The 13,898-nt window shown below is 48.4% G+C and overlaps 8 protein-coding genes across 8 annotated transcripts; 4 read left to right on the top strand and 4 right to left on the bottom strand.

The window, feature by feature from the left end:
• Positions 1-496: 496 nt before the first annotated feature.
• LTR64_005256 (uncharacterized protein) lies at positions 497-1,645 on the top strand (the record flags this gene model as incomplete). The annotated part of the gene is made up of 2 exons (XM_064899595.1): positions 497-962; positions 1,011-1,645. The coding sequence occupies 2 exons, from the start codon at positions 497-499 to the stop codon at positions 1,643-1,645; spliced, it is 1,101 nt and encodes a 366-aa protein (XP_064752907.1).
• Positions 1,646-2,271: 626 nt separating this feature from the next.
• LTR64_005255 (uncharacterized protein) lies at positions 2,272-3,048 on the bottom strand (the record flags this gene model as incomplete). Its single annotated transcript, XM_064899594.1, has 1 exon — positions 2,272-3,048. The coding sequence occupies one exon, from the start codon at positions 3,046-3,048 to the stop codon at positions 2,272-2,274; it is 777 nt and encodes a 258-aa protein (XP_064752906.1).
• A 657-nt stretch (positions 3,049-3,705) lies between these two features.
• Positions 3,706-4,550, top strand: LTR64_005254 (uncharacterized protein; the record flags this gene model as incomplete). The annotated part of the gene is made up of 2 exons (XM_064899593.1): positions 3,706-3,801; positions 3,891-4,550. 2 exons carry the CDS (start codon positions 3,706-3,708, stop codon positions 4,548-4,550), a joined length of 756 nt encoding a protein of 251 aa, XP_064752905.1.
• Positions 4,551-4,736: 186 nt separating this feature from the next.
• On the top strand, positions 4,737-5,465 carry LTR64_005253 (uncharacterized protein; the record flags this gene model as incomplete). The annotated part of the gene is made up of 1 exon (XM_064899592.1): positions 4,737-5,465. The coding sequence occupies one exon, from the start codon at positions 4,737-4,739 to the stop codon at positions 5,463-5,465; it is 729 nt and encodes a 242-aa protein (XP_064752904.1).
• Positions 5,466-5,986: 521 nt separating this feature from the next.
• On the top strand, positions 5,987-6,211 carry LTR64_005252 (uncharacterized protein; the record flags this gene model as incomplete). The annotated part of the gene is made up of 1 exon (XM_064899591.1): positions 5,987-6,211. One exon carries the CDS (start codon positions 5,987-5,989, stop codon positions 6,209-6,211), a length of 225 nt encoding a protein of 74 aa, XP_064752903.1.
• A 177-nt stretch (positions 6,212-6,388) lies between these two features.
• Positions 6,389-6,766, bottom strand: LTR64_005251 (uncharacterized protein; the record flags this gene model as incomplete). Its single annotated transcript, XM_064899590.1, has 1 exon — positions 6,389-6,766. The coding sequence occupies one exon, from the start codon at positions 6,764-6,766 to the stop codon at positions 6,389-6,391; it is 378 nt and encodes a 125-aa protein (XP_064752902.1).
• Positions 6,767-7,499: 733 nt separating this feature from the next.
• LTR64_005250 (uncharacterized protein) lies at positions 7,500-8,282 on the bottom strand (the record flags this gene model as incomplete). Its single annotated transcript, XM_064899589.1, has 2 exons — positions 7,500-7,592; positions 7,644-8,282. The coding sequence occupies 2 exons, from the start codon at positions 8,280-8,282 to the stop codon at positions 7,500-7,502; spliced, it is 732 nt and encodes a 243-aa protein (XP_064752901.1).
• A 619-nt stretch (positions 8,283-8,901) lies between these two features.
• On the bottom strand, positions 8,902-10,075 carry LTR64_005249 (uncharacterized protein; the record flags this gene model as incomplete). Its single annotated transcript, XM_064899588.1, has 2 exons — positions 8,902-9,802; positions 9,957-10,075. The coding sequence occupies 2 exons, from the start codon at positions 10,073-10,075 to the stop codon at positions 8,902-8,904; spliced, it is 1,020 nt and encodes a 339-aa protein (XP_064752900.1).
• Positions 10,076-13,898: the final 3,823 nt, after the last annotated feature.

Here is a 13,898-nt window from a genome sequence, read left to right as displayed (position 1 = left end):
TTTTCCAGAAGACGTTGGTGCTGATAGCTTGCGCTATCGCAATGAGGGTTTTGATATATCGATCGTGTAGTCTATAGCTTTTGCTGCACATGAAAGAATTGACCTGCTGCCACATTTCGAACGAGTGCTGCGCTATTCGGCCGCTACCTCGCAGCTAATGCCGGTCTACGGCTTCTGGCGCTTTCCTCTGCACGAATGGAGTTCATTGGCCATTGAGACGTCAACAATTCTTACAGCAGGTGGTGTGGAGGGTGGCTGATGCTTTTTGTGGTCTAGACGTGGACTTTGGTGACGGGTGCGTGCCATGCTCTCTGACCATAAAGCGACTAGAGGGAAATCCAGTATCGATATGCCGTGAGCTTCGTAACGAACGTTAGATGTGCTTGTTTCAATACCAGACGTCTGTGTTTGGATAGTTGATCACGAATAGGCTGGCCTAATCTCTGAACCTATTTATACCTCCACAACGTGCGTTGCCTTAGCCAGTCATTGAGATATGGCCGATATGGAGTCGATACCGAGTGAACACCTGAAGAGCAACGAATACAGCATCATCGGTGGTATAGGCAAGGGTAATTCTTCCAAGGTCTACATCGCGCGTGAGAAGACAGGCCAGACAGCATGCCGCCGGAATCTTGTGGCTCTGAAGGTATTGTATCCAGATGAAGACGAGTTCGTGACCCTCGAGGAACGTATTGCCAGGGGGGAACTTCCGCACCTTATCAGACATTCGTGCGAGCAAGTGCTTCTGCCCACCAAGCTTGTTGTTTTTGCTACGCCTGGCGGTGCATCAGAAACCCCTCAGCAAACACTGGTCATGCCAACCATAGGAGGACCGAGCATATTTGAATATGCTCGAGGTCGCGATTGTGGTCGAGTGCCTCTTCCTATGGCGGTATTAGCCATTGAGGATGCCATATCAGCATTAAAGTTTCTGCATAAACACGACATAGGACATGGGGGTAAGTGATTGGAGCTTATCGTTGAAATCCAGGGCTGACCGCTTATAGACTTTCATAATCGCAACCTTTTACTGCTGCCATCGAGCCCTATCTCACAGTGGTCAGACGAGCAGCTCCAGACTTACATGAGCAGCCGGCCGTTGCATGTACATGCAGCTGAACTTGGACCAAAACATATGAGCAGCACAATGTCTTTCTTTGCCGAGAACGATATCAGTTTCAATGGCAGGATCTTTTTGGTTGATTTTGGAAGTGCCTATCAGGGACAAGGTCCAGAGTGGCTGATAGATGACGCTCGTTTCGTCACGAATGCACCAGAAAGGCTCGAAGGGCACGCTTGGGGTTTGCCATCTGACATATGGTCACTTGGAACCACAATCATCGAAATTCTGACTGGGACAGAGATCTTCCGACCAGAAATTAACCGCTATCCAGGTCCTTGTGATTTCGGCCGCGATGAAGTTAGAGAACGAATCTATGAGCTGCTCCCACCATGGCGGTGGGAGCCGAACGAGCTGAAGTCAGAGATGAGAAGCTTGTGGCCACCAGAGCTATCGATCGCCTCTTGCACGCAGTTGAAGAATATGCTAGAAAAGATGTTGCTGCTTGAACCTGCACAAAGGTTAAGTATCACTGAGGTTGCAGAAATATGGCGCTCAATCAGAGAGGGTTTGAAGCTCTGAAGAGCAGCTCGCTTTGAAAATGAAAAATAGAGCTATAGTATCTGTTCATATCCAAGTTGATTGAGGCACTGCCAACCTGGAATGTATTACGAACTTAGTGAGAACCGGAAGGCAAGATCGTGTCGGTGAGTTTCAGCTTGAACACGTCTGGCGCGTGTCTGGCACGCGTCCAGTCGGACGCTCTCTCTGATCATGCATTGGCCGATAATCGTGCCATTGTGATGCGCCATGCCTTCGTCAAAATTTACATTGTACAACCAAATGGGTATGATGCACACATCAATGCTTGCTTGTCACGAGAGTCTTGCGGCACCTGCGGGCCGAGGAGTTTTGTCAATATCTTGATGAAGTGGACATGGGTCAATACGTGATCGCAGTGAATTTGATCGACCGGCTCTACGCGTTCAGTCCATATTCTGTGGAATTTACTACGACGGGAGGTATGCATCCATCTGTCAGACAAAAGCACTATTATATGCGAATTTCGTGTCAACCTACAGCAAGAGCTCGACAATGCTCAAGCTCCCACAATTCAAGCATGCTTCTAACTTATAACTCAAGAATCATTCGACCGCATTGGGGTGATAACAACGATGATGATAGCTGCAAAGAGGCAGTCAATTTCTTCAAAGTGTCATTGTCAGTTTTAGCTTGTCTCCTTGAACTATATCGTCCTTCATGCTGACCAATATCTCCATATCCCACGGACCATACCTCCCTCCAAGCCATTCCCTACGCTCACTAGCTAGCCAAACAATAGTGTCACCAGCTATATCTGGACTGTCAGGCAAAAGATCACGTACTGCTTTTGGTGCGTCTTTGGTGATCCTAGTTTTGATCGCACCAGGATTGACACAGAAGGTCAAAAGCCCTTCATTACCATAATCCAGATACAGTGACTCGGTCCACCTCAATCCGGCAAGCTTCGAACATCGATAACTCCCATTCCTAGGTTTAGCGCTCAAAGCGCCCGAAGACGAGACGTTGATCATTGTACACAATCCACTGTAGTGTTCACGAGTTGAAAGCATCAAGGGCAGGAACGATTGTATCATGTTTAAGAGCCCGCGAACATTCACCTCCCATGTACGCCAATACATTTCCGGATCCGAGTCCAGAATTCGTTGATCTGGTTCCATGTGGGCTGCACTGTTCACAACGACATCGAGGTGCCCATTGAAGGCACGCGATATCTCGTCATGCATTTCCATAACACTGTCTCGATCCGCGATATCGACTTTATAACCCAAAGTAAAAGGTGCCGCTCGTCCAGCTTGCAAGGCAGCTTTTTTGATCTTCGCCACTGAATCATCCGAAACACCATGCAGGTCGGCCACCGCTATCGCAGATGCACCTGCACGAGCAAAGGCGATGGCTGTGGCGTGCCCAACGCCGTCCTCCATGCTGCTCCAGTGACTAGAACACATTTGCCATCTAAATCTAGTTTAGAGGTGAGATGTAGTCGTAGGTCGTAGAATGGCGTTTTGCTATGAAATCCTGTTGCGACATGGTCATCCACCAGAGTTGTACCTACCGTAATCTTGCATCGAAGATCATGACCACTATTACTTGTCGTCTGTTCAAGGTATGTTTTTATGGTGAATCGATCGGCTGGTTGATGCCAGTAATAACGACCTCCTGTACTCGAGTACCTCTTTCGGCTTGATACGGTGAGCGGCACGAACAAAATCTGCACAATCGCGTCGTGGGCTTTCGTGTCTTCCTATTTTCATTCAATACGAGCCTTCGACGTGGTCCAACATATGATGCGGGCCTCGAGTGTTACTAAAACTACGTATCATCTGGCTCACGACGTGTAAAACGGGTCACACTTAAGTCTTACAATGTTCGTCGTACCATGCGGACAACAAGGCCATAAATCGGTTAAGTCAATGCTGCTGCTGTTATTCATACCAGCATTCCATGAACGCCCTGCCTAATGTGAGCCGTGCGCAACGAGGTTTTCGAACTTCTACTACTTTTTCGTGTGCAAATGGCTACTGATATGCATGCTTCGAAACCAACTGGCAGCAACAACCGCAGCTCTGCTCTCCACCACAATGGACCCCAATCTCATTTCTATGCTGACTCCTCCGTTTGAGAACATCGATCTCAGGAAGTTAATACCTTTGGTAACAGCAGCGGGCTCACTGTATGTACGTGGTATCCTATACAGGTGGGAGGCCTTATCCAGAACCACAAGCGTATCCGGTCGAGACGATCCTTCGGCTAACGTGAAAACTAGTACACTTGGAGTCATGTATGGAGTATAATTGTCTCAATCACTAGCTACTGGACATGTACCGTCGAAGTACAGTCTCACGACCCAGCGTTCAAGTATCTTACATACTGGCTCGTCACTCACAGAGAAAAAATCTATTCCACATCATTCGTCGCCAGTCGCGATGGACCACCTGCGCTGCCTTGGACTGGTCCCAGTGATGATGAACCCATTCTCGGAGCTCAAGACGAGGATGAAGAAGAAGATGATCTTTCACTGGCTGCCCAGGACTTCGATGCATATTGGGTGAAACGTATCGCTCGTGACAAGTCTCGACCTATAGCATACAGTCCCGGCAATGGGAGCCATTATGTCAAGTTTGGTAGGTCGTTCCTTAAATTACGCCGCAAAGGCGATCTCTCAGGACTGGGGCTGGGAAATATCTGGTTGACATGCCTCGGAAGAGACGGTGGCGTTCTCAAGAGACTGTTGACTGAAGCGCAGATAGCATACCTTGAGCGCGATGGCAAGCAGACGTCAATTTTTAGCAACCAGCAGTCGGAATGGGTACAATCGACAAGCCGTCCACCACGGGACTTGGCCACAATTGTGCTTGCTGATGTCCAGAAGAAGGCCATCATCGAGGACATCAAGGAGTACCTTCACCCATTGACTAAGAAATAGTACCGCGACCATGCCATACCGTACCGGCGGGGCTATCTCCTATCTGGTCCGCCAGGTACCGGAAAGACCTCGCTCTGTTTTGCCTTGGCAGGTTTCTTCCAGCTTCCGCTCTATATCGCAAGTCTTACCTCCATCCCGGACGAAAGTGGACTAAGCGAATTGTTTGCTGTTTTGCCGGAAAGATCGATGATTCTTCTGGAAGATATCGATGCTGCGGGCATTACTGAAATCCGAGCACCAGTAGGCGATGCGGCCTCAGAAGCTGCAAGGAAATTTGCAGAACACCGCCATAAAGAGAAAGAGTCACGTATCCCACTTTCAGCCTTGCTAAATGCAATAGATGGCATTCTGTCGGGTGAAGGTCGAATCCTCCTGATGACCACAAATCACGTAGAGCAGCTTGACCCTGCTCTTTCTCGTCCTGGACGTATAGATATGACCGTCCACTTCGAGAACATCACCACCAAATCAGCCATGGAATACTTTCAAACCTTTCACAATACGACAGCCACGTTTAACACCACCTCAGAGAGCATCAAAAAGTATCAGGCTCGAAAGCTCTCGAGTTTCGACTACCCGGAGACCGAGGAGGAAGTGGCTCAGCTCGCTCGCATATCTGCTAAGAAGATCCCAAATGGTGAATTTAGCCCAGCAGAGTTGCAGGGATATCTTCTGCTGCACAAGTACAGACCCGACAAGGCTATTCTCGGAGCTGAAGAGTGGATCAAAGAAGTACGATTGGATAGGAAGTTGAAGATGGGACCAATGGCAGCGACTGAGAAGAGTGAAGAGCTGGTAGAGCCGGTTGAGACGATTGAAGTGACACCACCCTACGAGGAGGATGTAAGACAACGCCGAAGTACAAGAGCAAGGAGTAAGAGTGTGAAGTCAAGGTCTAGACGTAAAGCTATCTGAACTGGTGTTTGACGAAAACTCTGAAAAGTAGGCAAATCGTTGAACTGTCCTAGTAGTGGTTTACTGTAGCGTGTAGCAGATAGGGCAGGGTTCTCTCGGCGTTCTTCCTGGTAGACTATTTTTTATGGTCTGTTAGACAGATACTGTAAGACCTGTTGTAGTCATGACTTCTTCTCAACGAAATTCATCTTACCATTTATTGTGTTCAAGACTAACTAGACAGTGCTCGGAAGTGCCTAATTGCTTTCAGCAATATCTCTCTCAGGCTCTTCAGGCATCAAGTTAGTGCCTAGAAAGCTTGAAGGCCAGACGGCAAGCATGCAAGTTCTGCTTCCTTTCATGCACGACGCTAAATAGCAAACAAGGCCTTACGTTGCGTTCCCCAAGTCGTTGGAAATTTTCAACAAGGTCCCTGCTTTCAAACTCGACCCGCAACAAGTGACGCAGAGCAAATCACCATGCAAGTCGCAGCTTTTCTGTCAGACTTGAAGTCTTTGAGCGCGTGTAGTCACGAGGCAGCGATGGATCTGGTCTCGAAGCACAAATTGGCAGGAAAGATGGGCGAGGAAGCTGCTTCTGGTAGTGATCAGTCGAATGTTAGTGACGATATGCAGAGAGCGAACGAGTTGCTGTCATTACACCAGAATGTCAAGATGAAGCACGTTGAGCAAGGATTTGATCCGGAGCTTACGAAGGCGAGGCAGGAAATTGCCCATATTCTCAGGAAACTTGAACAGGATCGATGAGGAATTTGGTATTAGGTGTGCCGTGGAAGGCTGTCTTTTAAGAATATCCCTAGGTGCACGAGTGTTCTCCTCAATTCAATTCAAGGCCAGCCAACTTGTTTTGACAATATTGCCGATTCGCTCATCAATTTGCTACACCTCACTGCTCCTCTCAGCACGATCTTCTTACCCTTCCGATCACGCCTCTGGATGAATCCAAGGATACACAAGATCCGCCAACGTACTTCCCAGAAACATCCTCAGCACGAACTTCGGCAGCAATAGTCTCCTCAATATCGATTTGACCTTGTCCTTCTTTCCTTTCGGCTTGTCATCTTGAGGGAAGGCTTGGGTAGCAAAGATGAAGGCTTGACGCATGATTTCGCCTGGTGACAAGATACCTGCGGGCATGGCCAACTGTTGTGTCGCTAGGTTGCCGGCATTCTGATCGACTTGATTTTGTGCAGCTGCGGCACCTTCTAGGATCTGAGCTAGAGGTACTGTAGATTGTCCAGGACTCGAAGCTCCACTAAGTGTAATGCCTGGCCAGGCTGGTGTGATTTGTGGACTTGCCATTGCTGGTGTTGTTTTGGCGGGCAGTGCTTGGTCTACGGATTGACTTTGACGGAGTGAAGGAAACATGAAGGACGCTCTGAGCATTAGACTTCTGTTCTTCGACGATGTTGAACTTTGGATGGATGCTGCTTTTAAGATGCTTATTGGGATATGTTGTTAAGAGAGCAAAGGACACCTCAACCTGAAGCAGAGGATATGCTGCTGCGGAGCTCGCGTGGAAAGTGCCATCGAATCTGTCTCGTGAACCTATTCTATTTAATACAACCAATTCTGGAAGTTGCGATATGGTAAGTGTGCGGCATATACTCTCACAGTCAATTCCACAAACATGTTAAGTCGGCCATGAACTTTTCTTTCACCTGCGCTGAAAGAAGTGGTGCGACCCAACTTTCAGACGTCAAAAAGTCTTCCTAAGCGTCGCACTGACATTGAGCAGTACAGGCACAGGGTCAGAGCTCAATTGCTAGCTGAGAATAAACCAACTGGCGATGGGTTAGGAATCATCAAGAAAGAGGTGCTATTTTGGAAATAACTCATAAGAGCGCCAATATCTACGACTAGTCCAAGCCTACGACAATCAGACCCGAGTATTTACTTCAAAAGTGGTTCGTTGTTCACATATCTTTCAGTCTGCTCGGCCGTGCTGCCCGGCAGGAAATGCTGTCGAGTGTACCGCCCCCGAGCCACTGCCCTCTCGAATCTGTGTCACCGTTGACATATGTGAGCTGCCTCGTTATTCGAGGGCCAGGACCTTGTCAAAGCCGTCGTTGTCCTCAGACTCGCTCACAATCGCTTTGCGTCGTTCTAAGTCGATATAGCAGGTGGCCTGTAGCACTATCAGAATAAGATAAGACGTTTTCTCTGAGGGAACACCTACATATCTGGGATAGTACACCTTGGGAGACGGATCCATTACCCCACCCCAGTCGTGGATGTTCACTTTCATCACAATTCGTACATCTTTCACGGCTGATGCATTTGCAGCAGTTTTTTCAAGCTTCAAGATAGAGATGAGATAGTTTGCAAGCTCTTCGGCGTTCATAGACGAGGTTTGCGTAGGAAGATCTTTGGCTCCAGGAATCTTGGTGAACACCCGTGAATAGTACCTCTTGAGTTTAGGGAACAGCGGAGGGCGCGACGTGGAAACGCCAAAGCCGGGTCCCTGAATTGCTTCAATTACTTCGAGATTATCCCTGCTAAATTTACTGACACACTCGCTCAGAAACATCAACGTGTTCTGTTCTGTGATAGTGTATTGTGTGCTCTTGCAGTACTCAATCCTTGCTTCCAGGTACAATAATCTGCAGGTCAGGAGCAAATGCCAGTGATCAGAGACAGTGAAGGCGTCGTGCTGGCCTCTGACAACTGCTCGCTTTGGATCAGCTCGATCAGTGGGATAGAAGAAGATCTTGGAGCCACTGAAGACGTATTTGCAGATGCGCAGCCGTAATTCTGGAGCGATTGTCAATAGACCTGGAGTTGGTCTGCCTGGATTAGGTGGATGCGATAGATCCATGCTGTCGAAGCTGCGAAGGAGATGTACGGCAAGAAGGTGTTCCTTTGGCAAACATCAAGGAGACTAGACGCCTTCTACAAGGTGATGAAGGTGATCACTGTCCGTGGTAAATGATTGGGACCTGCAGCAAGAGGGAAGACCGCATCCGGGTCACCTCAACGTGTGCAGGCTGCTACACTGAAAGAGGGTACGCGCATGCATGTACCGTTTGTCAAACTAGCACTTCAGGTAAAGTGCCTGGCAACGGTAGCTTAGTAAACACAGTCTCTAGTAATAAGTGAGCATCACTTTTAGTGTAATGCCCACACCACGCTGCTGAAATTTGGGCAGAGAGAGAGAGTGAAGGTTGCAAGAGTACCTAACCAGCAGCTGGCTACATCACCAACAACATAATACTTCTAGAACGTAGGACGCATTGATTACCCAGAGAATGAATGCCTGCATATACAAACCCTTCAAAATCGCCAACCATCATCATGTACTCGTGCTGGCAGCAATTATTCAAGCCTTGCCAGCCATGTATTGTTCTCCATGTCCAGTGATACACCACCTCATCCTGAAATCTCAACGATCAAATCATTTTCGTTAGTGCCTCGGTCGACGCCTCAGACAAGTCCTTCTAGGTCTCGCTAACTTCGCCAACGCCAGTGTTGAGCTCGATGGTGTCTTCGCCATTTCCTTCGTTGACAGTATCGCCCACGCCCTCGTCGACCTTAGCTTCAGCACCATCCTCAGCCTTTTCCTCCTCAATAGCATCCTCAGTTGGGGCAGCTCGTGCAGGGACGTTGACCTTGACTTCAGTGTCCTTGGTTGACTTGGATGGTTTTCGAGAATGTGTCTTGCCCTTGGTCTTGGGAGCAGCCTCAACCCCAGAACCTTCATCGTCCTTGGTTTCGTCTTCCTCCTTCTCGACTTCTGCAACCTGCTTTGCTTTGGCAGTTTTGGCTTTGCCCTTTGGTGCTGTAGTCTTCTTAGGGGCCTCCTTGACAGGCTTCTTTGGTTCGGGCTCAGAAGCAGAATCATCCGCTTCAGCTCCCTTCTTCTTATCAACCTTCTTGGCAGTGCCTTTCTTGGTGGCAGCTGGCTTTGGCTCCTTCTTTCCAGGGCGAGGAGGAGCCGGCTGCATCTCGATGTCGGATTCGCCAGAAGACTCATTGGAAGAAGGTTCAGAGCTGTCAGGTGAAATAGGCTTGGCTTCAGGCTTCTTTGTGGCCTTGGTAGTCTTCTTAGGAGCAGGAGCAGCTTTGGTAGTCTTTTGTTTCTTCTTTGGTGACTCAGGCTGGGAGTGCTCTGATCCATCTTCGGCAGCGTCAGACTGCTGGACCTCCACTTCGTCTTCGGCATCGGAGGTGGGTGGTACTTCCACCTTCTTGGCAGGAGCTTTTCGTTTCGTGCCAGTCGTTTTTGGAGCCTTCTCAGTGGCCTTGGCCTTGGCTTTGGCAGCGGGCTTCTTCTCTGTGTCAGCCTTGTTGCCTGCCTCGCCTACTCCAAGCTTCCTCATGAGATCGCGAAACTTGTTTCTAAGAGTCAGGTTAGTAGCTACCATGGGACTGCAGATGGATTTAAGCAACAACGATGTCGTCTTCGTGACGGTGCAGCATGAGCGAGTGCTCCAAGCAATGCTTATCGTTGCATTGGTGTGTAATGAGAAGGATCAGCAGGAAGTTGACTTACTTGGAACCACCAACGCTCATACCAGTCTCCTCAGCCACTTTGTCGAAGTCGACATTAGGTTTCTCCTTGAGATTCCTAAAGCAGGCGGCGAAAAAGGCATCTGATTCGAGAGGAGCCATCTTGACTAGAAGCACAGTCGACGCTGTGGGTTGTGTATTTGCGCTTCAGCTAAGATTAAGTACCTGATCCGTAAGATACGGAGAGCCTAAAGACTGAAGGAATTAAATACCTTGAGATGATCGAAAGTTTGGATGCGGAAATGTTAATCGATCTGTCAGTAGATCGGGTTGTGAAAGATGCAATGTTGGAAATGTTATGTGAAAGAAAATATTGCGACAATGTGGGAAATGCGCGTCCTTATGTAGGCTCCAGCGTCTCAGAGATGCGAGAAGATCATGCTAGAGTCATGCGGCCGCATGCTTTGAAGTGTGTGTTTGCTGAGTGTTTCTTCACTTTCAACACACTATCGACATGAAATCCAATTTCTCCACATTGCAGACATGGTGGTATCGCCTAGCATGTGACATTTGTCCCTGTCGCTATTTGTGTCATGTTTCTTTACCTGATAGCCTCGATTATGCGCCAGCATATGCTGGAATTGGCAGCTCGAGGTTGTTTTTTCCTGAGTTGTCTTCCTGTTACCAAGTCAACATGTATACCAGATGAGCGACCACGGCGTCCGGCCACCAGTATGCGGTTTTTTTCCTTTGCTATAGTATGCAGCATGTTTCTGTAGGACCTGATTTGGCTTGAGTTCTAATTAGTGGTAAGCTGTATAAGATATCGCTATTTTAGAAAAGGTCAGGTGTATTGCTTGCCACCATTAGCTCTGAGCGCCTGTACCCAGCAATGTCCACATAACCCTGAGGCGTGCAGTCGTCCCAATAGATATCCTGTGCTTCGAGGTACGATCAGATCTTCATGTCATGACAGGGAAAGCACCAAGTAATAAATTGTCTGGTGTCTCATTCTGTTCGGTTAGTATGCACAGTGCTGGCAGTTCATTTGAAGTTGCTTCGACAAGATAGGTAATTCCACATCCGTGACTCATGCTGCCATCAATTACACCCTTCTGTATGCCCAATCAGTGGGATGTCTGACAAGGCACTCTTCCGCACGCAATGCGACTTCCTGATTCATTCTGACATTTCCTCGCGACGTACCGTGTCGTTCGTAGACGGATCAGGTCGACATGCTACCTTCATGTACCAGTAGAGTCCTCTCCCTTGTGAGTCACGCCCGTCGGAGCTTGTCCCACTACACAACAAAGAACCAGAGTGAAGGTATTGGCTTGGAGTCGTGGTTTAGCGTGGCTTTAGGTTCTTGGCAGCTCGGTGGAATATTGATCCGTCTCGACCGTCCGACCACGTTGTTTTAAAAATACAGCAAGTATATCTTTTGATATAGGTTAGAGCGGAAGCATTTCATTGACCTCAATGTGTGAGACTCGGAAGCCATAGAGTTGAGGCAATTATTCTGAATACCTACAAAACACAACAACATGCGTTCAGCCATGCACGGCACGGCAAGAAGACGTTTCAAGCTGGTCAAAGTTGCAAACACGTCAATCATAGCTCAAGCTGAATGAAGGGTTACCACCATTCGCCTATCGCTCCACTACGATATTCCTCTCTGGTCTTCTGCCTACCTATGCAGGGAGTCGTGACCTTACAGGACCCCTTCCAATGTAAGCACACGCTGCAGGATAGCTCAGCAGTGTCTCACCAGGCGACGAAAGTCGCAGAAAACCTCTTGCCCTGGTCCGCTGAATGACAAATAGCTACCTGGTACATTTCAGCCTCTCCACGTGATACATTCGTCTTCGATTGAAAGCTGTAAGGCAAGCTGTGTTATGCGCTTGTATCCATCCGAAAATATGGCACGCCTGAACCAATATATGCAGATAGCGTAGCCCAATCACGAGTATGGAGGGACAGGTGCTTCGCCTATCAACCACTATCAACCAACGGTCCAATGATCGGAGATCCAGCTGGTGTCCGTGGCTCGCAACAAAGGTCATCAGCAATGTCGCCGACGATGTTCGTCCGGTACTAATCCAAGGACACCTGGCGTTAATACGTACCAAGTAATCAGGATCTTCTCGGGAAGCTGAGTATTCTCTCAAGAAACAAAGTGAGCCAACGAAATTTCGTCTGAAATCCTCGTTGACGAATTGCTCACCATCCGACTATCGACCTGCTGCTTTGTAGCAGACTCATTTCGTCGTCGCTGATGCAGCCTCTCGCCGACAAGAACTCGTCTCGGCTGTGGCATAAATTATTAGCCTGGATAGAATGCCCAGTCCGTCTTGGCAATCGCTATGAAAAACGTGTTGCCATGATCGACACGATGCAGATCTCCAGAAACACGGCGTAGTCAGCCCAGGCAAAACCAGGTATTGTAACCGAGACACTGGTCGATCTTCGTTCAAGCACGCTTTCCTGGCGCGTCGCGATATTTGTCGATCACTTCAATCTAATTTCAACCTTATTTTCCATCGTTCTTTTGTAATTATCAAGCTAGAACGTTTTGGGTAGTTGCTCATCGAATTGCTTGATTTTCAGCCGTGAGCTGGGAAGCATCAGGTGATTCAGCAGTTGGAGTTCGCGTCGAGTTCGAGTAGTTTGAAGAATGATCCGTGGAGTTGAAGGACGAAAAGTATACTCGTAGCTGTAAGCCACGTTGCAGCTGTCGTTAGCAATCCAGATCAACAGGTTGACAGCCCTTGTTCACTCGCCAACATACTTTCGGCAATAAAGTTCGCTTGTCGAAAGTCTGTCTTTGTCAATTTCAACAAATACGGAGATCTTCCATCGAGTCAATCGGAACATTGAGCTTCGAGGTAACCATCAGACAAACTGTGCGAAAATACGAGCCTCCAGTTTCAGTGACGACCCAGCGATCGTTGCACCGCCTTCTCACCCGCAAGCTTCCTAGGTTAGACTTCGGCTATGCAGGTCGCGACCGCCATTCCTAATTGGTGCTGCTCGAGCTGATCTTCGTGCCTAAAACGGCAAGCGTATATCACTGCATGCTTGTCGTTTACTGGTACATCAGACCACTTCTTTTGCCCGTTTGTGACAAGCTTCGTACGTGATCTGCTGCTGGACAACGTGGTAAATGGATACGATTTGCGTGAGCTCCCGAATTGACATGGTTAATGAATTTATGCGAGCTCAAAACGCTGACTCGAGCTCACTTGGGGTTAGTGGATATTCCTGTCTGCTCGAAGTGGTGCTCAAGATGAATTTGGCAGCGCCTCAAGGGATTGTGCGTGGTTGACACCTCAATCTATACCCTGTCCAACGACTCCTGGCCCATGACTGCCAATTCCCCGGTTACTGCCGCTGCGGCAGTCATGAGTTGACCTTTGAGGCCTCCTCGATCCACGAGTCATGCTATTTGCCTCACAATTTTTTGTGCGATCCTGCGTACGGAATTAGTACCGACCTAGAACGGAGGACTCGGCATAGTAGAATGTAGTGACCAGACGGAGGAGCTGGGAGAAGCGCTCTGTGATAATCACTGATCAATAGTGTGAAATTTGGTGCGTAACTAATAGAACACATCTGGGACCATTCCTCAACCAGATGATCTTGAGCAAAATCGCGTCCAAGCGATACAATGTTCCCCAACACCATGCTAAAACAATTTTCTGCGAAGATTGCTCTTCTCGCTCAATGACGTGATGCAATAATAGACGTGTAATCGTAAAACCGTGCCTTCTGTGCTGTGCTCCCCTCCTCATATGCTACCGTAACCATATTGCTGCTTCACCTGTAATTCATGAGGCACTCGGACTTAGACCGTCAGTGCTCGAAGTGTCTATACCGTGACAACCCTTCTCGTGTCTCTTCATGTTGCTTCTGACGCTGAAGAACTTGCCACAACCATCGTACTTGCATTTGAATGGCTTCTCGCCTGTATGAGAATAAGTATGGA

This window comes from Lithohypha guttulata (assembly GCF_036872675.1).
Source record: "Lithohypha guttulata strain CCFEE 5908 chromosome Unknown scaffold_4, whole genome shotgun sequence".
In the NCBI taxonomy this organism is placed as follows: domain Eukaryota; kingdom Fungi; phylum Ascomycota; class Eurotiomycetes; order Chaetothyriales; family Trichomeriaceae; genus Lithohypha; species Lithohypha guttulata.
This window is presented reverse-complemented; position numbering and strand designations above follow the sequence as displayed.